The sequence below is a fragment of the Belonocnema kinseyi genome, chromosome 7 (assembly GCF_010883055.1).
Source record: "Belonocnema kinseyi isolate 2016_QV_RU_SX_M_011 chromosome 7, B_treatae_v1, whole genome shotgun sequence".
NCBI classification, from domain to species: Eukaryota; Metazoa; Arthropoda; class Insecta; order Hymenoptera; family Cynipidae; genus Belonocnema; species Belonocnema kinseyi.
Genome location: NC_046663.1, coordinates 146,818,049 through 146,840,284, shown reverse-complemented (window position 1 = coordinate 146,840,284; position 22,236 = coordinate 146,818,049). Strand labels below are relative to the sequence as shown.

Here is a 22,236-nt window from a genome sequence, read left to right as displayed (position 1 = left end):
TGTGTTCTTTTTTACAAAATGAGTTTCGATGTTTCAAATCTACCAGGCATCCCGCGACAGTTTATTATTTTTTTCCAAAGAGAAATACTGAATTGAGTAAATAAATAGTGGTATATATCAAATTAAATTAATTTTTAAAAACTTTTGTATTTCTGTTTGTGAAAATTGTAAAAAAGTAATCAATTTGAATTTGCAAAATATGTGTGCGGTGTTTTTTACAAAAATGAATTTTTGAAAAATCCCAACAAAATTTCTAATCGACAATAAATTGAATAGGAATTTGTAAATACCACACTGAAATTACGAAAAAAATATTTGTAATCATTTTTATATATTTTGTCTTTGATATATCCTGGATTTTGCGTTAATTATTAAATTAATCCTAAATTAATAATTTGATTCAACACATTCAAAACATCAGTGTATAGATTAGGGCACAGTGATAATGGTCAAATTAGTCAAATGGTTTAAGCTGAGCGAAATCGGTTAATTTCTTCGGATCCCTTTTTTGATTTGAAAATTCAAAATTTTTTAGATTTGAAAAAAATTCCCTGTTGCATCGAAATTTTTTTCTGAATTTTTTTGAAAGAGTTGAATATGTCGAACCTGATTTTTTAGATTTATTGGGGGGGGGGGGCGTAGGGCATGCAGTTTTTTATGCCTATATATATATAGGGTGACTTTTTTACTTGAAACTTTCGAATATTCGAAAAATAGGTACTCTATGCAAAAATTTTATGAATCCAAATTTAATCACTCTGATTAGTACATACACTAATGTTAAAATCAGTTCTCCCACACCACCCGCTGGAGGTGGGGGTAAGTTCGAAATCTTAAACGGGAACCTCTATTTTTTATTTCATATTCGGGTTCTTTGGATAAAAATGCGTATGATTGGTTTAAAACATTTTTAACGTTAGCACCCTTCGGGGTGCTTGATTAACGTGAATCCCCTTGCCACTCACGATTCGGGGTGCTTGATTGACGTGAGTCTCCTCACCTCTCACAATTCGAGGTACTCAGGGAATCATCTTTTAATTAAAGTAAGTGCTCAAAATGATGAACTTCGGCTTCAATGCAATTATTAATTCGTAATTCAAATGAATTTCCACAACGGAGAAGTGTATCTTCTTGAAGCACGATGGTGTTCGACTACATGAAGCCACTGCGGATTTTCAATACTCCAGTAATACATGCTGTGACGATTAACTATTCCATGGTTCGTAAAAGACGACTCGTCAAAGAATAATACATAACGAAAAAAGTTGGTATTTTCTTGTATTTGTTCACGTGCCTACTGACAAAAAGCTACCCGATTTTGGATATCAACGTCATGAAGTTCTTGATGTAAAGAGACATGATACGTATGAAATTGATTACGTTGCAAAATTTTCCAAAACTGCTCTGACACATTCCGGAATCACGAACAATTTCTCGTCTACTGACGTGAGGATTATTGGCCACTGCAGCTAAAAAACAATTTCATTATTGATGTAAATATTTGAAAACACCAAATCAAACCATTCTTCGACCAAAAATGCAATAATGAATTGTATAAAAATTATTTCTTCTGTCTTACGGCCACGGCAAAATAAAATAAAATTATAGCTATCAATTCAACTCCATTTATTTTTGGAGCAAAAATTAAAACTTCGACGACGTTTCGGCATCACTGCGTGCCTTTTTCAGAGTATCTAAATGATAATTATAATAAGCTAATACATCCTAAAAATAAATATAAATAGTTTAAAAAAAGTTATTATTTATAAGTAAAAAATATTTAAAAAATAATACCTTAGCTTAAAACGATTTGTAAGCGAAACAACAATCATTCCAATTTTGGAGTCAATATGTGTAATTTTTTTTGTGTCATAATTAAAAATAGTTTATACGTTATTAAAGTTTTAAAAAAGTAAGACTCCAAACAATTATTGAGGATGAGTAAAAAGAGAAAGCCTCATAAAATTGAAGAGGTTTTTTTCAGCGTAAAAACTACACTATTAACGATTATGAAACCGTTTTAAGTGTTTTGGAAACAAAGACGAACATATGACTCGAAGATCAATGAGGAGATAAACCGTTGATGAAGATAAAGGCAATATATAAAGTGAAATACAATGACTGGCCAAGTTTCCATAGAATTGCTGATGAGGAAGCGCGAAGTTAAATTAAATTTAAATTTAAAGATTTAAAGAAACCTTTTTTTGTAACTAAAATAAGATTACATTAATTAATTATGCTTTGGTAAATTTTATTAATATTTAAAATTTCATTTAGTAAATTAAAAAAAATATTTCGAAATTTGTTTATGAATATAGATTCAATAATACGACTTTGATAAGTATTTTTTTCATTAGCTAATATTTTAATATTACTGAATTCGAAATCGAAATAGTGATTAGAATTCCAAGAGTGTTGCGACAAACATTTATTTAAATTTCGAATTGTACAATCTCTTTTATGCTCGGCAATTCTACTCTTTAATCTCCTCCCAGTTTCACCTATATAAACTTTATTATAGCATTTGCATTTTATCATATATATAAGATGGACTGATATTAACACTGGAGACACAGTTCTTGCAAGATTTTATGGTTTGAGAAAGATTTACAAAGATGGCTATCCCTTAAGAATAGTTATTTCAACTATTAATACTCCCACCAAATTTTTAGAACAAAATTTTAATTTGATTCTCAAGGACTCTATCGCAACTTCTAAATATAATGTCAAAAATAGCTGGGAATTTCAAAAAAGTTTCATTCAAAAAAGGTTCCGGATGACCATGTAATCATTTCTTTAGATGTCATTGCAATGTTTGCGAGTTTTAGTTAAAAAGCAAAAAAAAAATGTAGTTAAAAAATTAGTTAAAAAGGCAATATTAAATAGATGGGCTAATATAAAAACCCGCACTCGATTATGTCAAAAAGATTTTATTGAAGGAATAGTTTTTATTATGGAGTCAACTTATTTTAAATTTAATGGATCTTTCTATAGACAGAAGTCTGGTACTCCCATAGGTTCAGTTATTTCTCCGATTTTGACAGAACTAGTGATGGAAGATTTAGAGGTTTTAGTTTTTGGGCAATTAGATTTTTTTTTGCCTTTTTATTTTCGGGTTTTCGACGATACCTTATTATGTGTTATTCTAGAAAAGTTACAGATAAACAGATAATCAGAAATAGTTAAAGGAATATAGTTCGTTTAATACTTTTGTTCTTCCAGTTTTTGGGCTAATTTCTAAAACTATTGAACTTATGTTAAAAAAGTTTAAAATTCATACTATTTTTCGCATTCCATTTAAAATGGATTCGGTGATAAATTTTTGCAAAGATCCTTTAGATATTTCGACAAGGGTGGCGTTTACTATAAGATCACTTGCCGGATCTGTAAGATGAATTACGTGGGACAGACTGGCAGACTTCTTAATACTAGGATAGAGGAGCACAAAAGTGATGTTCGTTTAGGACGCAGTTATAAGAGTGTTCTTGCCAGACATACAAAGGCATTTGTTGACGTTGACCATGAGTTTTGACTGGGATAATGTTCAAATTTTTCATAGTGAAAGTAATGAGAGAAAGAGGGAATTCATGGAAATGCTTTATATTAAAAAACAAAAAAAGTTATCTATTAATATAAAAACCGATTTGGATGGGCTGAACAAAATTTATGCTAATATGATTAATTACATTTAACGTGGCTGTTTCATGAATCCTGTTATTCTTTTACTTAATCTATTTCTGATGTAATTGTGACAGATATTTATATTGTGTTTACAACAGATTAGACTACTGACCCTCATTAGATTCTCAGGTATCAAAGAGAGAGCACCAGTTCGTGGGTGCTGTCAATTTCTGCCACTTAAATTTTTCTTGCCTTGATAAGGATACTGTACGAGTACCGAAACGTTGGTAATGCAAATTTATTTATTTATGTATTTATTTTTATTTTATTGTAATTTGATAATAAAAATAAAGAAGGCGAAAAAAAGAAAAAGAGAAGGAAGGAGATGTGGTTGGCTGCCTTCTAATTTTTCTTTCCTCTTTTTTATTTTTTTCCGAAAATCTTATTTGTTTTTTGTTTTTTTCAGATTACAACAGGATTTTTGGTTTTTGTTTATTCGATGTGGTCCAAATTTGGTCGTTGGATTCTTGTTTTATTTAACAGGATTTTGCATCAATTTGATTATTGGACGTTAAATGGGATTTTTAATTTGGATTTTGTTCTAATTTAAATTTCTTAAATTTTGTCTGTTATAAATTTCATGCACATGATCAGCGATAATGCCATTAATTAAAGGAAGAGGATAGTTGTTAGATACTAATGTTCTTTTAGTTGATTAAAATTTTCTTTTCTATATTGCGCGTCACTCAATTTGAAACATCTATCAACTAAAACTTTGATTAAACCGATTTTATGACAAAATAATTTATGTGAATTGTCATTGAGATATCTGCCAGACCAACACGGTTTTTTATACCAGTTAGTAAAGAACCATTTGAAGCTTTAATTATTTGTAAATTAAGGTAGCTTATAAAATTTTTTATTTCAATTTCATGGGTGAATTTTATGCACTCCACTATACTGTTAATCACGTTTACAAGACGGTCAATTTTATCGGAAGGAACAATTGCTATGATATCGTCAACATATATTTTATACAAGATAGGTGTGAAATCTAATAAATCGAGAGGCCTTTTTTCAACGTCTTGTAATATCTGTTTATAGAATTTGTTATTGAAAGAGAAAACAGTGCTACTGAAAACAGTTCTAGTGGCTATTAATAGTTCATTCTTAGTTATTTTTGTTAAATTATGATTTAAGATAAGCTGTTCTTCGATACAATCTAAAGCAAGATCAAGCGGAATGCTATCAAACATCGACACAACATCTAAGGAAACTATTGAGTGAGTTTTAGGTAGAATTATGGTTTTTAGAATATCGTTAAGTTCCCAACTATTTGTTTAAAAAAGAACTAGTGTTTTGTGAAACTGGCTTGAAAATATTAGTAACGTATTTGGATAAATTGTAAGTAGGAGAACCAACTGTAGAAACAATTAATCTCCAATTTAATTCAGGCTTATGTACCTTTGGAAGAGCATAAGCTTTTGCCACAACACTATTGTGAGTTTTTAACCGGTAGAACATTGATGATTAATCAGCTGCTCGGACTGCAATCCTAGGGAGTAGCTATCTCAAGCTGTTAAAACTCAGCTAGGTGACAAATATAGCATCAAGGAGCCACGAAAGATCTACCCCAAAGTGAAAATTTTGGGTATACATGCCAATGAATTTGAAGAAATCGACGAGCTAATTCCCAAAATCTGCATTTAAAATGAAATTTCTGAAGGACTAGAATTTAGGATTAAAGTTCTCTTCAAAGAAGTGAATAGAAAGTTAATAGAAATAATAAGAATCCCTACACAGTTATTCTCGAAGTTGATCCAACCACTCATAACACACTAATAGAAAAACGAAGAATTTATATAGGCTGAGGGAGCTGTACGGTACTCGATCACGTGAGCGTTTTGAGATGCATGAAATGTCTCAGATTTGGTCATATGGCTAAATACTGTTACAGCACGTCACACACTTGTCCACAATGTAGTGGTTCTCACCCAGAAGCCGAATGTACATCTTCTATAAGAAAATGTACGAACTGCTTCCATACGGCAACTATTCTGAAGATCCCTGGCGTAAAATTTGATCACACGGTATTTAGCAAAGACTGTTTACCTAAAAGAAAGCTCTGTCGAGAGCTGCCAGCAGGATAGACTATGCTCGCAAATAGCAATCGTATTTGTCAAGACGTTCTTCTGGCAGCTTTCTTGATCAGCTAGAATTGAACGATACCACCAGCCGATAACAGGAGAGACGAACTGCACCAAGTAAACACTGTGACTCACTATGTAACCTCAACATTTACTACCAAAATGTTAGTGGCCTACGAACTAAACTTATTAACCTGCAGAATGTTATTGCTCTCTCGGAATTTACATACGACGTAATTGTTTTGACTGAAACGCGTCTCAATTCCAATTACTTCAACGCTGAGTTGGGTATGACTAACTACACTATGTACAGAAGAGACAGGGATACCCAGTCGAGTAACTTTGAACGAGGTGGGGGAGTACTAATTGCGGCGAACTCGAACTTTTGAAACTTCGAATATCGAACTTCAGTTAATTCTGTCGAACAGATTTTTGTAACAGTCTTAAATGGAAATGAATGAATTTTGCTTGGAACTACTTACATCCCGCCACTATCACGTCCAGAAGTTTATTTAAACGACTACACCGCTATAGAATCTGCTCTTGAGTCTACTAAACCTACGGCTACAATCAACGTTGGCGACTATAACATCTCGAACATCCGCTGGACCAATGATGATCGAGGACGTTTTTGACATGCGGTTTTTATAACCTTTTTCAAAAAAATCAAGTGCAGAACACATCGGGTAAGATTCTCGATTTGGTTTTTACAGAGCTTTAAGCAACTACTGTGCACCACTCTCTTGATCCTCTCTTGCCTAGCGATACATACCACCCTCCACTAGATAGTTTTCTCCCAAAGCAAATAACTTTTTTCTAACTTAAGGGCTACGTGTAAACTTTTACGTAAAAACTGTCGTAATGTTCATATTAATAATGTAGAGCACAGTATTTATAGAAACCCGAAAGACTTTTGGAACCATGTCTATAATAATAGATCTTGTAGTGGCATGCCTAACGCGATGCATCTGGAAGACAAACAAGTCAGAACTGATCAGGAAATCGCCGATTGATTTGCAGAAAACATTGCTTCCGTATATGAGACGAATACTCTACCCGAATTTAAACAATTAAATAGCTCTACACTTGATATCATAATGTTGAAATCACCTTGTCAGACGTTTTTGAGAGGATCAGTGTAATAAACTGCAATAAAGTCCTGGTCCCGATGGCATCCCTCCTCTTTTCTATGAAAACTGCTGCTGCGCTTTATCTAGGCCAATTTCGTACCTTTTTACTAAATCCTTATCTACCGGTTTCTATCCTTCTCAATGGAAATCTAGTCACGTTGTTCCAATTTACCAAGCAGATGATAAATCGGATGTTAAGAACGATCGAACGATAAATATAATAAACATAATCGCAAAAATCTTTGAGAGTATCTTGACATATAAACTTTTAATTTTATGAAAAAATTTGATTGTCGAGGAGCAGCATGGGTTTCTTTTGGGTAGGTCCTCGTGCTCTAACCTAATTTTATACACTCAGTTTGTTGCAGAGGCGCTTGAAGATAATAAGCAAGTTGATGTAATTTATACTGACTCCTCTCACGCTTTCGACAAGGTTAATCACACGAGGTTGATCCAGAAACTTGAGGCATTTAGAGTACATGGAAATTTATTATAATGGTTCAATAGATATCTGAGAGGCTGGCGGCTTGCTGTGAAGTTCAAAGGTGTGTACTCCCGCGTATTTACTACAACGTCTGGCCTGCCTCAAGGATCACACATGGGCCCGCTATAATTTAATATCTATGTTAATGATATCATACAAATATTTACCATTGTTATCGCCTTACTTCTTGCTGATGATTTAAAAACGTACACTATCATTACATCCCTCGAGGACGCTGTTGCAGTTCAAAAAGATATTACCGCCTTATATATGTGGTGCCTGGAAAAGGGGATGACTTTAAATACTTCTAAGTGTAAACTGGTGCGTTTTTCGCGAAAAATATATCCTTTTGAATTCCAATACCTGATAGATGGATCTGTCGTCGAAACTATTCATGTAATGCGCGACCTTGGAATTTTTGTAGATGTTAAACTCTCTTTCCTCCAGCATATTGATTATTGTACCGCTAAAGGTCTAAAGATGTTGGGATTTACCAAACGTCACTCTGTAGAATTTAAACAACCCCACACACTACGCTTATTATATATCACGTTAGTTAGACCCATTCTGATGTACTGCTCACAAGTTTGGTCTCCACATTACGCCTCGCATATTAAAAAACTGGAAAGGGTTCAACATAGGTTTTTCTCGTGGGCGGCAATTAAGTTAGGTCTTCCTAATCCACGATTGTCGTACGACTATTCACATATTGCTGCTGCTTTAAATATCAGCTCTCTGAAGTCACATTGAAAAGCGCAAGATATTCTATTTATGCACAAGTTATTCAATAGAAACATAACTTGTCCTCAATTACTTGAAAGTTTACACCTACGTGTGCCGGGTAGATCCCTGCGGAGCTCCACTTATCTATCTCACACATTTCATTTAGATAACTTCAGATCTAGTTTCGGCGAACATTCACCAATATCTCGAATGACCAGAATCGCAAAAGATGTAGATAAGGAAGGACTTACTGTTTTTGGCCCTTTATACCCCCGTTTCTATGTTAGTGTTAGGTCGTACATTCTAGTCGATTTTTCATAAGTTTAGATTAAGATAATATTTAGTTTAGGTTTAGGTTAACTAGCAATTAAATACTCTTTGTAGAATACATGTGTAATTGGGCTTCTTGCTCGTCAATTGAATGAATAAATGAATAAATCACGCTCACTTAACGCGTTCTACGTTGCTAGCTACCGCAATTATTGAATTGGCCACAGATAATGGTAGATCGAGAAAATTCAGAGTGCTGTTGGATCAGGGCTCAGAGTGCAGCTTCTTATCTGAAAAGGTACTTAAAATATTAAGACCCTCTTGAAAAAAAATTAATACTCAAGTTTATGGTGTAGGAGGAGAATTTATAGGTATTGCCAACTAGCAAAAGTTTGGCTGCGTCCTAAGGAAGATAATCAAAATCCTCTTTCTTTACAGGCTCTCGTTTTACAAAATCTCAGTTCTTATTCCCCACTAGAATTTCCAAGAAAATTTAACCTTAAAGGATTAAAGCAGCTGTGTTTAGCTGATCCTGATTTCTTTATGTTATCAGATATTGTTATTTTAGGAGCCAACAAATTTTGATCATGCTTGTTGCCTGGCCTAAATCAAGGTACATTAGGAACTTTGACCACCCAAAATAGCATCTTTGGTTGGATTCTGTCTGGTCCAGTACGTCAAATTTCGGAGCTTAGTTCTACCTCCGTTCATTTCAGCATTACGACTGAAGCACTTCACGAGTATTTATCTCGTTTTTGGGAAATACAAGAAGCTCCCTCTGAATCTCTCTTAACAGAAGACGAAGTACTCTGTGAAGAGAATTTCATAAGTACTCATAAACGCTTGCCATCAGGGAAGTATATGGTTCGATTACCATTTAAGAATGTTTCAATCAATTTAGAGGTAAATATACAATTTTATCGAATTTTTATTAGTTCAAGCTTTATATGTGTACTAAACTCTTTCTTCTAAGTCTTGATTCGTCTTGATATCTCCATTGAGGCCGGAGATAATTTGTTCTTGCATTAACAATTCCTGCAAACACAATTATTAACATTTTTTAATTTTTAAAGTTGGGCTCCATTCTGGCTTCGTCAACAGGGATTTCCTACAGATTTGAACTAGTTAGATAGAACTAGTTTTTCCCAAATGTCAGGAATTGCTGTCCCGATATTAGTTATCTTTTGAATAGGATTTATTGCAATGTGAAGAGGTCCTAAGAAAGAAAGAAAATCCGCCAGTGTCTGTTCCCAAATTTGCACCAACGCTTCTAATAAAAAATTTTCTGGGCTGTGGCTTCACCGCCCGGGTCTGCGAACCCAACGCTATCCCACTGCTTCATCTTCTAGGACCTTGGCTCAATTTCCCGGGTGCCGACCAGCCCGAGTTTAGAAATTATGGACTTCTTGAGCTACCCGCTTTATAATTGATCGAATAAATCAGGATCAAATAAATAAATCTTCTCCTTGACTTCACCCATCTCTCGAAATTTCACATCCTTTTATCTAAGTATAGTGTTTGATCCCATCTTCTCCTAGATGAGAGGGCATACGATTTTATCTGATTGTATTACATTTTTCTGAGAATTTCCTTTTTTTCTTTAAGTAACAAGAATTTCTAAATGCAAATTTTATTTTTCAAACTTCTAAATTTTTGGACCTTACATTTTTGGTCTTATCACATTGTTCTACGCAGTTGTAGATTGTAACGTAAATGGGAGGACCTTTTGAATTCGACAATCAAAAGTGTGGCAATTGCACTCGTTTTCTATTGAAGAAACAAAATAATCTCCTTTTTAAGTCATGAAAGTCTTAGGTAGTTCCTAAGAAAAGTTCGATTTCACAAGAACTACATTAAATGCGCACCATTTATCTAGGATTAGCTGAAATATCCCAAAAACTGGCAAAAGTACGATATCCAGTACTTTTTTCGCGAAAAAGTATTAGATTTTCAATACTTTTTTCGCGAAAAAGTATTAGATTTCCAATACTTATGCGCAAAAAATGTATTATATCGAATACTTACCAATACTTCTTTTTCATAAGGTCTAATTTTCGTAAATTATTTCCACTAAAAATAGAAAGTTCTCGAATTCAATCATATAAAATTAAAGTTAAAGAGAATGAAATGATCTCCGAACAACGTATTCAGTTTCATTTTCTCATCTTGAGTCGGTTAACAAAGCTATTCAAGAGATGTTACGTGCAGGAATTATCGAAAGATCTGATAGTCGATACTGTAACCCTCTGAGAATAGTTATAAAAAATGATAAATCTATTCGAGTATGTCTAGATGCTAGTTATATCAATGAGATAATTGAATTTGACCACGAATCGCCTGCTTTAATCAGTAAGCTTATGCAGACATTTTGTAGAGTAAGTTATATGTCGTTAACTGATTTGGCAACTGGATATTCGCAAATAAGATTTCTTTTGTCTTCTGTAATAACTAATATTACAAATTCTTATTGACAAAAAAGTTCCTTTTTGTATTAGCTGCGACAGAAATAGAATTCGCCTAAACTGAATGCCGGTCAAGTGTTCTTATCACTAAGCCACAGAGGATTGAGTATTATTATAATTATATTATAATCTCTCGCAGTTTCTCAGGGGGCAGGGCGTGAGTGGTTGCGAGAAGTCACCTCGGACGTGCCGCAGTGCACGATTACTCAGACGAATATATTCCGCAATATTATATATTCCAGTCTGAAATGGATTAGGCAGCCCTGAACGTTTACCCCCACACTGTAACGAAGCCGAGATTTGGATGTAATACATTGTTTAAGAGTCCTGAAAAAGATGAATAATATTAATTAAGTCGCAATTAAAGATTGATTGTCAATTGCTTCCCATGTAAATTTTATGGAATAAAATACCTGACTCTTTCAAATGCTCAATAAACCGCTCTAGCTTAACTTATCCATGAAAGACCGATTTGTTCCTAATGTGCGACAGAGCGTCTCATTAGAGTTCATTTCTCTTTCGAAGGCACGACAAGGTTAGTTGCGGTCATCTATGCAGCAGAGGTTGATTTTCATTTCGAATAATTAATTTAATAAAAACTGGCTCGTACTGTAGTCTGTTTGAGCGTCGCTCGTCGCAGTCTTTTTTAGACGACCTCCAATTCGAATTAATCTATCCGTCCATTCAAAGTATGCTGGTTTTTACACTCTAAGCACGTGTTATCAGTGAGCCTAAGGCAGCGTAGAATGTATTTCCACCACGTTGTTACCAATATATGTTTTCCAGCGGAACGGATCACTGACAGAGGTTATCCAAGGACCAACTTAAAATCAGATACCAATCGTACCAGGCCTCAAAGTTGCTTAGTATTCGGCAATCAATAAGGAAAATTAAAATTCCACATAAAATATCCTAATATTAAACTTACTCATTATTATTATTATTATTATTATTATTATTATGTGTTTTTATTAAACTTTTACTCGGGTAAACCCGGTGATACATCATAGCCACGGAGTAAGTCAAGTGACTATTGAGATTAGAATGTTATAACTTAATTCAAATAATTTAATATAATGGTTGAAACCTCCTGCGATGATGTTGTATGTATACAATTACGAGCGGGCACGAGCGTTGGAGGTGACAACAGTCACCTCTGGATGCTTTCTTAGAGCTACCATTTGCCACTCCACGGGTTTTTAGTCGCTCGCTTTCTGATGATCAAGAAAGTTTCTTACAATGTGACAGGTGTTTAATAAAACCGCGTTCTGAGCTGCTGCCAATACCCTACTAACTCCTAAATGTTCAAGATGTTCAGTGAATCTTGCGTGCACATTGTCTGTAGCCGAAATCACAATGGGATGAATGGATTCATGATTCACATTCCTCCATATGGTCTTTACTTCATGCCTTAACTCGCTATACTTGTGGATCTTGGTTTTATAGGTTGACTGCAAATTTCGATTAGGCGGACAAGACATGTCGATGATGTAGACTCTTCCACCCTTTTCTTTTTCTCGCATCACGATGTCAGGTCGATTTGCGCGGATGTAATGATGTTTTGCTCAATGGATTCAATGCTAAACAGAACCATAGTGCGCTGAAGGAATCTCCTTGAAATATACCCGTCGTAAGGCGTATTGATCTAGTTATCCTTGGTTGTCCATGATCAAAATACTTGATTCTTGTACCCCAGAGCCTCATCGCATGGCTTCGAAAGTCAATAATGCGTGGACAGATTTTGTAAAGTTTTAAAACTTCAAGCAAATAGTCATGCGGAACGGAAGGAAACGCTTGCTTGTAGTCAATGTATGCCATGTGTAAGTTCTTTTGATGCTTACGAGCTTGAGTCATGGCAACAGCGTCTATAGTGACTAGATCTTTACAGCCTCGTAAGTTTTTACAACATTCTTTTTGTTCTTTGTAAGAATGTCATTCTTGTCACAATGAGAATATACCTTATCTGCAATGATAGCTGTAAGACATTTATAAATTGTTGGAAGACAGGCTATCGGTCGAAAGTCAGATGGATTTTGAGCGTCTGGTTTTTTTGGTATCATCTACGTAGTACCTTGGAGCATAAAACCTGGCATCAAATTTGGGTGTTCAATGATCTTCTGAAAACACCTTGCCGACGCAAGATGCACACTCGTCAGGTACTTGTACCAGAAGTTGTGCACCATGTCCAGACCTGGAGCTTTACAATTACTTGCCGTCTTCAAGACAACTGTAACATCCAAAGCTGTGATGTTTGTCAGATGCATATCTGGGCTATGGCTTGCCCTTGCTTTCTCCAGTTTGAACCACGCAGTTTCCAAATTGTATCTGTTCATTTTTCCCCAAACACCCGACCAGTAGTTAGTCATATCTTCAAATTGAGGGTCTTCGGTGCCTTGGTGGTTCTTTGGCTTTACTCTCAGTTTACGATAGAACCTTCTTTCATCTGTCTGAAAGTTTTGGTTTTGTTGCCTTCGTGCATTACTTTCCTTGTACCGACGCAGTCTGGCAGTAAAAACATCAAGTCTCTGTCGTTGAGAGTCTAAAATTTCATACAATATTGCTGGTATTACTGTCTCGATGTGCCGAGGGTGGGTGATTTTAGTAACATTTGAACATTTAGTAACAGCTTTCTGGTTCTACTTGCTTTTTTATATTGAGTTAATCGCTTTTTTGGTTGCTGAACCTCTGCTTCTGCCTCTGGTTGTACAAGGTCATCTACCTCTGGAGGATGTGGTGTTGGATCATCAATAGGTTGAGGAAGAACATCAATTGCTCCTGCTTGACCGTTTGTCGCGGATTTCTCTAACTTATGTTCATTGCCGTCGTTTTTCTACTCCAAATCAACCTGTTGTTTATCTCCATTGCTTGGTCTTCTGTAACATGTAGATTAGTCCTGATGTCTTTCACCTTAGCGATAAGATCTCTTAGTGCGACCTTTTGTATATTAGGATACTTTGCAGCAAGTTTTGTTCTTAAATTGTATCCTTTTTCCTTGTTTGTTTCAAACTTCGTACTTTCATAATAGAGACGCACCAATTCCTCTTTCATTGTGGTATCCCAATTGATGCTCTCCCGCGGTATTTTTGTAGAGGTGGTTGGCTGCAAATAGATAGTGCTAGCCGAAGCATCCTCAGCAGGCACAGTTGATGTTCCAATGCTTACCGTTTATCGCAAATGTTTTTGCTGGCCAGCTGTTTGATTAGTGAGATCTGCCTGACCATCTCGCAGCTCACCATCACCACCGTCCCGCATGCTGTGGCCCCCAGCGGTGACTCCAGAGGCGCCTTGACGATCCTCAGGAAGCGACAAGCGTTTCAAAATCTTTAATATATTCTCCATTTTTCATTGACGGGTTTTGGTGTTCTACTTAGTCCCTCTCTTCTTCGTTATCACCCTATTTGGCATGGGAAACCCTGTGAGTAACAATGCTACCTCCAACATTGCCGTCAAAGTCATGAGAGGAGAGCTCAAGCCCTACCGCGACATCAACGCGGAACATCTTCGGTAGGGTCATTATTATTATTATGATTATTATTATTACTTATTGTGAAATTTAAAAAGATATGTAGAAAAATCGCACCTTTGAAAGAAATCGACGTTTTTCGCTCCAAGAATTTCTTAGATCCTCTGAGAAAGCACACTCTCACTCCACGACGGAGTTTTTAAAAAAAAGTTTTCCTTAGACCATTAGTATACTCATCTCCTCTCAAGAATACAAATTTTTATCCTATGAAACTCTTTCATTAAGAAAATGTATACCTTAGAAGGTTGGAAGAGTGTTATTGCAAGAGTTAACCCTTCGAAATATTTTAATTTTATTGCTCCTGAACTAAAGAGACTAGCATGATGCTACCGACGGCACCAAATAAACTCTCCACTTCGAGTTTGAGAAAGGACGATACTGACCTACTGTATACACCCTTTACCCAGAGAAGAAAGTAGCAGCAGTCCCCTTAAATCTCCCGTTTTCTCTAAGTCTATGTTGGAAATGTCTTGAAAAACTTCGAAAGATTTCTGAAAATTTTTCAAATATTTTTTAATTTCTTGCAAAATTCTAAAAGTGATCTCTTTAATAGCTTAATGGAAAAGCACCTGAGCGGAAATCAGAAGTTCTGTGGTTGGATTCTCAGTGGAGCGAAAAGAGTAACACCAGGGTGGCCACATGTCAGGGAAGTCAGGGAAATGTTAGGGAAATAAAGCAGCTGTCAGGGAAAATAGAAATTTATATGTTTTTATAATATTTTGGAAGCACTTCCTAATATCAATATAAATATTTTTTCAACGTACATTCTTTAAAAATGTAATTCGATTCTTAGTTTTTTATTTGTAGTTATTTCTTTATTTACAGTTTGGATACATATGCTTTAGTTAATTTATCAGGTCAGAAAACTTAGCGGTTTTGCAATGGGCTATGAACCGCTTTTTTAAAAATCAAACCTTATTTTTAAAAATTAACCCCTGTAATGAAAAAAAGTATTAAAATAATGACTATTTTAGATTTTTTTCTATTTTTTTTGCTTTCCAATTTAATATAAACACTTTTGTAAATTCGACTTGTAAAATATTAACACGGTATTTTTCAAGCATAACGTAGGAGCCAAATTATGACTGATGCATACTGATACCAGAAATTGTATACATTAACTGTTGGGGTTGTTGTGCTCTTAATTTTTGTGCTCTTTCTTTATTTTCCAATGTCATATAAATCGCTTTTCTAAAATTAACCCTTCTATATAAAAGAAACATCCTGTAATGAAAACACGTATTGAAAAAAGTCGATGTATACATAGATGTAATTTGCTTATAAAATATCAACATGGTACTTTTAAGCATAGTTATTTCTCATCCAAATTATTTTTCAATCCATGTGTGTATATTCAAAAATATAATGTACCTTTTTTGATGCATCTTTTAATGCTTCTAAACCACTTCCAGCACAACAATTATTAACGAGTAAAATCCATTTTTATATAGAGAAAATATAAATTTCCATTGTTTGAGAACAGACTTTTTCTGAAATAATTTTTCAAATAGTTATTAAAACTATTTTTAAAGATAAGTTGAAATCGTTTTAAAATCTTAAAAGGCACTTTTGTGAATAGGGATGCTTGGGATCTACATGTATGTTGTAAAATACATTTTGGCTTTTATCTGTGTTTTATCTTTGATCTTTTATCCATGAGAACCATTTTCCTAAATCACATTCCATAAAAAGTGCATCCCGTTCTGTACAAAATTATCATATAATACCAATAAAATTAAAATTAATTAAATTAATTTTCGGGTTAATAAAATTTGATTATTTACAGCATTGAGTCGATAAAAAAATCAACCTGGATAACGTTGAACTTGTATGGGTTTCCCTAATGCAGTTGTACAGAAATGTACATAGTCTATCACTAATCAAATTCAGACGAATTTTGCGATAAGGGTAGTTTTGTGGGGATACTAAAACTTGATTCCTTACAACATTCAGTATTTTTTTGAGATGCTTGAATTTCATACCTTAGAGCATTGGGTCTGCTAAAAACCAGGTGACTGATATGCCTGGATAAATTCGAAATTTGTAGAGTTCCGATAGTAGCAGAATCGAAAAGATTCTCAAAGCTCTTCTCATCAAACTAAGTCATATTTAACGTTAGGGGTGGTTTCCTAGGACAGTTGGAATATTATTTCTTACCATGTTAACACGCTGGAAAAATCAAGAAACCTAACTTAATACAATCGAATTTTCACAAGTTCGAATCTTGAATATTTATTAGCAGAAACACGACGACCCTGTATTTGAAGGAGATAATAAATCGGTGACTTGATATTATGTAACAATTATGTACAGAGCGGGATGTATTTTTTGTGAATGTGATTTTGGGTAAATGGTTCTCATAGTTTATTATCATACTTTGAAGAAATTGAGAGAAAGATTCATGAAAATCGGTTAATATTTACAGTAATTATGGAAACATTGAACTATATACGAAAGTGTATCCTTTGCCGAAAACTTGGCATCTACTGCTTCAGTCTGAATAATGAGTTCTATTAAAAAGTACTAATTAAGAAGTCTTATTAACTTCGAATACTTCCAGTGTAGAAGGTATCTTCATTCAAATTCGTTCGGTCTTTGCTTCGTTCTTTCGGTCCTTCGGTTTTTTCGGTCTTTCGTTCTTTTCGGTCTTTGCTTCGTTCGTACGTCATATTTATAATTTCATTCAGCGAGAAATGTATTCTTTCTTGTAATTGATTAAAGACAGTTATAGGAATTAAAATTTAGAATGCCTTTCGATTGGTAGGCACTTTTTCCTATGTAGTTGTCTTGTTTATTTATTGCTCAATAAGGTTATTGCAATTAAAAGTATATAATCTAATAATTACGAAATGATCTATATTGGCTGCGAAAAATTATACTTTGTACCAGATTGTATCATTGTGAAGTAAATAAATATTTGAAAGACGTATTTTTGACAGTTTTTATTGTGTACAAAACCTTTGCATTTCTAAGCTTCCATCCTGTACTGTTTTATTGCAGAGGAAATTTACATGCAAGAAAACTATTTATTTCCGTGAGTGTTGCTTGTTGTATTTTGTCTTTTAATTTTGCGTCTTGCATTTCGTGTTGTGTATTGTTTATTGTGTATTGTGTATTGTGCATTGTTTATCGTGTATTGTTTATTGCAATTGTGTATTTTCCACTTTTGACACAATGGGGAAAAATTGGAAAAAGTTTCGTCTGCGCAAAGATCAAGACCACTGTCCAGGAAAATACGCTGAAAGAAAGTGTAAGTCATATTACTCGCAGTTATGTAGTTAGACTTCTTAATCAGTACTATTCAACAGAATACTGATTATTCAGATTGAGGGGGTAGTAAAAATAAAATTAATCAACGACAATTGTGCCCTCCAAGAAGATGTGCAAGTTTGTTATTAATCACTGTTTTATCTGACTCGGAGTTTTTGATTCATTTGTAAAAAAACAGCATTAAATATAACAGAATAAAACATTGGACTGGGAAACTCGCTCGATTTATCCTTATGACTTTCTCTCGATAAAAAGAATGTTTCTGTTTCAAAGCCGTACAAGATTATCGCAACAACTATTAGAATTTGTCGAAACATCGAAGTTATTCGAAGTTAATAAGACTTCTTAATCAGTACTTTTTAATTGAATACTCATTATTCAGACTGAGGGAGTAGATGTCAAGTTTTCGGCAAAGGGTACACTTTTGTATATAGTTCAATGTTTCTATAATTACTGTAAATATTAACCGATTTTCATGAATCTTTTTTTCAATTTCTTCAAATTATTCCAATAAACTAATTCTGCTAATTAAAGCTGAATCAAATCATAACTTCCTGAGTTCAGTTTTTTAACTGGTCTGCATCTCATAAGAATGAAAGGGTCATGATTTACGAGCAATTGACTGTGCTCCAGGGAGTCCGCCTAGTGAGTTTTACGAGGGTCGATGAAGAGAGCCTCGAGAATCCACATATGGCTACACTGTCACTGACATTTTTCTCCATTGTTCTCGCCCATTTTATTTTTAAACAAAATATAAACATTCTATCCAAAAATCGGCTTTGTGGCCGCCGAAGTACCAATATTTAGACGACGTATGCAAGAAATCAAACAAAAATATTAAAAATTGCGGCAAAAATGTTACATTATTTATTACAATTCTAATAAATACCCTTAAAAGATGCATCGATAAAGATAAATTATATTTTTTGAATATACTCATATAGACTGGAAAATAATTTTTTTTTAAATGGTGCAGTTTTAGCTTACACATTGTGAGGGTTATTTTTGTAAAGATTAGGAGTGAGAAATAATTATGCTTGAAAGTAACATTTTACAGGGTGTTTCTTTTTTATATAAGAATTAATTTTACAAAAGCGATTGATCCTGGTGCTTTTTTAATACTTTTTTCATTACAGGGGATAATTAAAAAATAAGGGTTGATTTTACAAAAGCGCATTGTAAAGAAAAAACATCTAACCTAGTCATTTTTTTAAATTTCATGATTGTTGTAGAGGGTACCTCGCTGAGTTGACGACAAGCTAGCGCCGCCCGGTGGTCTCAATAACTAATAGAGCAAAACAAATGTTTTTTCGGTGAATATTAGCAACAACAAAAAATAGCAAAAAATATCCATTATATGACATTTTCTTTTTCGTTAGTGGCACTGCTGAGTTGTCTGACCTTAATTAATCTATATTGCCATGTAAAGCACATTTTTCTGGCTTGTTTCACTATTTTTCTTGGCACATTCTTGAAACCTTGTTTGCTTTTTTAATAATTTCCTGTCAGGAAAGAGTCAGGGAAATTGGAAAATTCAATCTGGTGGACATCCTGAAGATCTTTTCTTCAAGAAAAAGTTTAATTTTAAATTTGAAAAAATTATTTTCCATCTAGTCTGATTAGGACGTTAAGCATTTTTTGTTATTGAAGATTCTTAACTCGATCGAGATTGGGGTTTTCTGCATCCATGGTTTTGAAGGGTTATCTACTGTCGGTAAAGTACCATTCGCTGATTATGTAACAGATTCATCTTAAATAATTATTTGTACCATTAACACCTAGCTAAATATTAGCATTATTTCCTTGAATTAATGTTCTTATTCAGATCTCTCTAACAGCTTACTGGAAAAGCACCTGACCGAAAATCAGAAGTTCTGTGGTTGAATTCCTAGTGGAGCGAAAAGAGAAGGATCTTTTTTTCAAGAAAAATTAAAGTTCTTTCTAGAATTTTAGAAATATTATATGCATATGACCTATAAAACAAACTGATAATACTTTCCTAAAAACTAATTTAAGCTCGAATTTACATCTTTAAACATTTATAACATTTAACAAGTTATTCGAAATATGTATTTTGCTTTAAAAACAATTTTCCTTTTAAATTGTTTTAAAGAACAGGTCAAAAAATATATAGCTTCAAATTTAAAACTTTTTTAGCAAAATTATCATTTTGAAATCTTACACTCAAGTCTTTGCCAAATCTAGAAAAGTGTTCCTACAAATTTGGAAAAATCATCAAATCGAGTGTAAATCCTACTCTTTAAATATAAATCAAGAGCACGATGAAACATTATATAATTGCTGAGTATTCATAAAAAATATTCACTCGTGCAATATAAATTTTTGGGAGCGAAAAGTCAGAGATTAGTCGTTAACCTTTTATTTTTTACAAATTGCAACTTCAGATTCTATCAGGTATATAATGGAATATAAAGGAATCTGACGTTGCATCTTATAATAAATGCAGGCTAATTAAGAATCTCTGAATTCCGTTTTCAAACAATTTTCCACCTTTTTAGGAACACTTTTGTAGATTTATCAAATAGTTGAGTAAAAGATTTCAAATACTTAATTTTACTAAAAAAAGCTTTGAATTTGAAGCTACACATTTTTCGACTCGTTCATTAAAACAATTTAGGCATAGACCGATTTGACGGACAATTTTTCAGTCTTTCCAATGATTCTACTTAAAGAGTCGTAGATTCCTTTTCTGCACAGATATTCGTCTTTGAAGTGAAGTATCAATTTTCAAACGTTTAAAGGAAATGCATACAAACTTTCTGTCTGTAGTGCATTTGACATTTCTTTGCGTAGACAATTTTTCTTTTCTGAATCATTTCTATTCATGTGAAAAATAAAATTTGAATACATTAAACTGTCATCCAAGAACATACGTTATTGTTATGATCAACATGGCCTCAGGGTGGCCACTTGTAATCCCGGTTATTAGAATTAAATAGTATAAACTGTTAAAACTGAATATTTTTTCGTTTACATTATTTAACACTACGCTACAAATTAAAGCAGCTACAATGAAACTCTTATGATTTTTCAACTTTTCAAATTAGAATTCAAAAATTTTGTATTCAAAAATTTTTTATTAAACTGTTTAATAATGAACTCGTTATAAAATGGAAACCTTCTAGTCTTAATAGGTTGAAATCTAAGACTTTGAAGAATAGTTTTTTATTACAATGAAATCTTCAAAATAATTAAGTATCAATTTGATGAACCCAAACAACGTACAGAAATTCAGTACCGGACAGAGAATAATTAATTTTCCATTGTCTATGGACATGATCAAAGATGTAAAGATCGTATTAGCCAGAAAAAAAAATAAATAAGAGTTTTGAAAGGCGTGGAAGAGCTCAGAAAAGTCATTCAAGGGTGGTTCTGAAAAAAGGGGATTATGTTTTACTTCGTATTCCGAAACAATCATGTAAATTAGATAAAGTAACGCACAAATTTTTCCATTTATTTTTTGGTCCCTATCAAATTATTAATGACTTTACAAATAACTCTTATGAATTAGCTGATGTTAACAATCCGCTTAAAAGTATCGAGGTGCATAATCATTCTAACTTGAGGAAATACGTTCGATGCTCCAATGAGTAGATTTGACAATTTTGTCACTTGGTTATTGCCTCGATTCTCCTAATTATATTTGGGACTATAAGTTGTAAATTACGCGACGAAGAAAATTACTAGTTATGTACAATTTCGTTTGACTTAATTCTTTTGACATTGTGACGTTGCGATTTGTAAAAATTATTTATGGTATGATGTACGTATGTTTATGACGACTAGGATGCAGCGCTTTGAAAATATGTTTAAATGAAATAATTATAATTATTTCAAATTAACATGCGTGACCTTTATTAAAATAAAGTAAATTATCTGCGAGCAAATAAGACATACTCGTAGATCTGGCAAGTCGCATTTTTATTCATTCGAAAGACAAAAATGTTCATTTTATGAGCTTTTTGTATAACTCCACCTCATAAAAACTCGAATAATATAAGGTAATTTTCGTTTAAATTTTCGCGCCTAATTTAAATTCTCAATACCGCCTGAATTTTTGGCAAGAGGTATAAAACAGCGATTCCGGCCTTGCTTTAATAAGTTAATTCTCAGCACATGATCAGATGAGGAGTAATCCACCTAAAATAACTTAATTTGAGTTATCACGTGATGCCTAAGAGAGAATTGCGCGGGCCTGGAATACGTAAATTGACGAGTGTCCTGATCACCGCTCTTTCTAATTTAGCGGTCTTTCTTTAACGCCGTGTTGCGATTTCTCTCTCGAAAATGATTAAAATCGTGTTTTTTTAGATCGCCAGACATGAATCTACAAAAGAGAATCGGTGGTAAAAGATTAGTGCAATTACCATTTTCAAAATTCAGTGTGCAAATTTGTTTTGCAGTGGCGTTTTTATCGGTTGCAATGCTGACGAATAAAAATTCACATCTTGGCTCAAGCGAACATAAATTCTCTTTTCGAATAAATACGAGGGTGGATTGATAAGTTTCCGGCCTGACCAAGAGATGGCGCCACTAGGCCTACCTTGAGGTGGCGTTCTATAATACCATCCTTAGATAGCTTGTA

At 33.8% G+C, this 22,236-nt stretch overlaps 1 protein-coding gene across 5 annotated transcripts in view; it reads left to right on the top strand.

Moving 5' to 3' along the window:
* LOC117176945 (arf-GAP with dual PH domain-containing protein 1-like) overlaps positions 1-22,236 on the top strand; it is a 153,632-nt gene that overhangs the window by 79,982 nt on the left and 51,414 nt on the right. Inside the window, exon 5 of one of the 5 annotated variants that reach the window (XM_033367352.1) lies at positions 7,257-7,443. The exons of the other annotated variants lie outside the window; for them this stretch is intronic. Coding sequence (XP_033223243.1) covers positions 7,257-7,394 — 138 coding nt within the window. The 3' untranslated portion in view covers positions 7,395-7,443. The remainder of the gene's footprint in view (positions 1-7,256; positions 7,444-22,236) is intronic. 5 annotated transcript variants of the gene reach the window in all.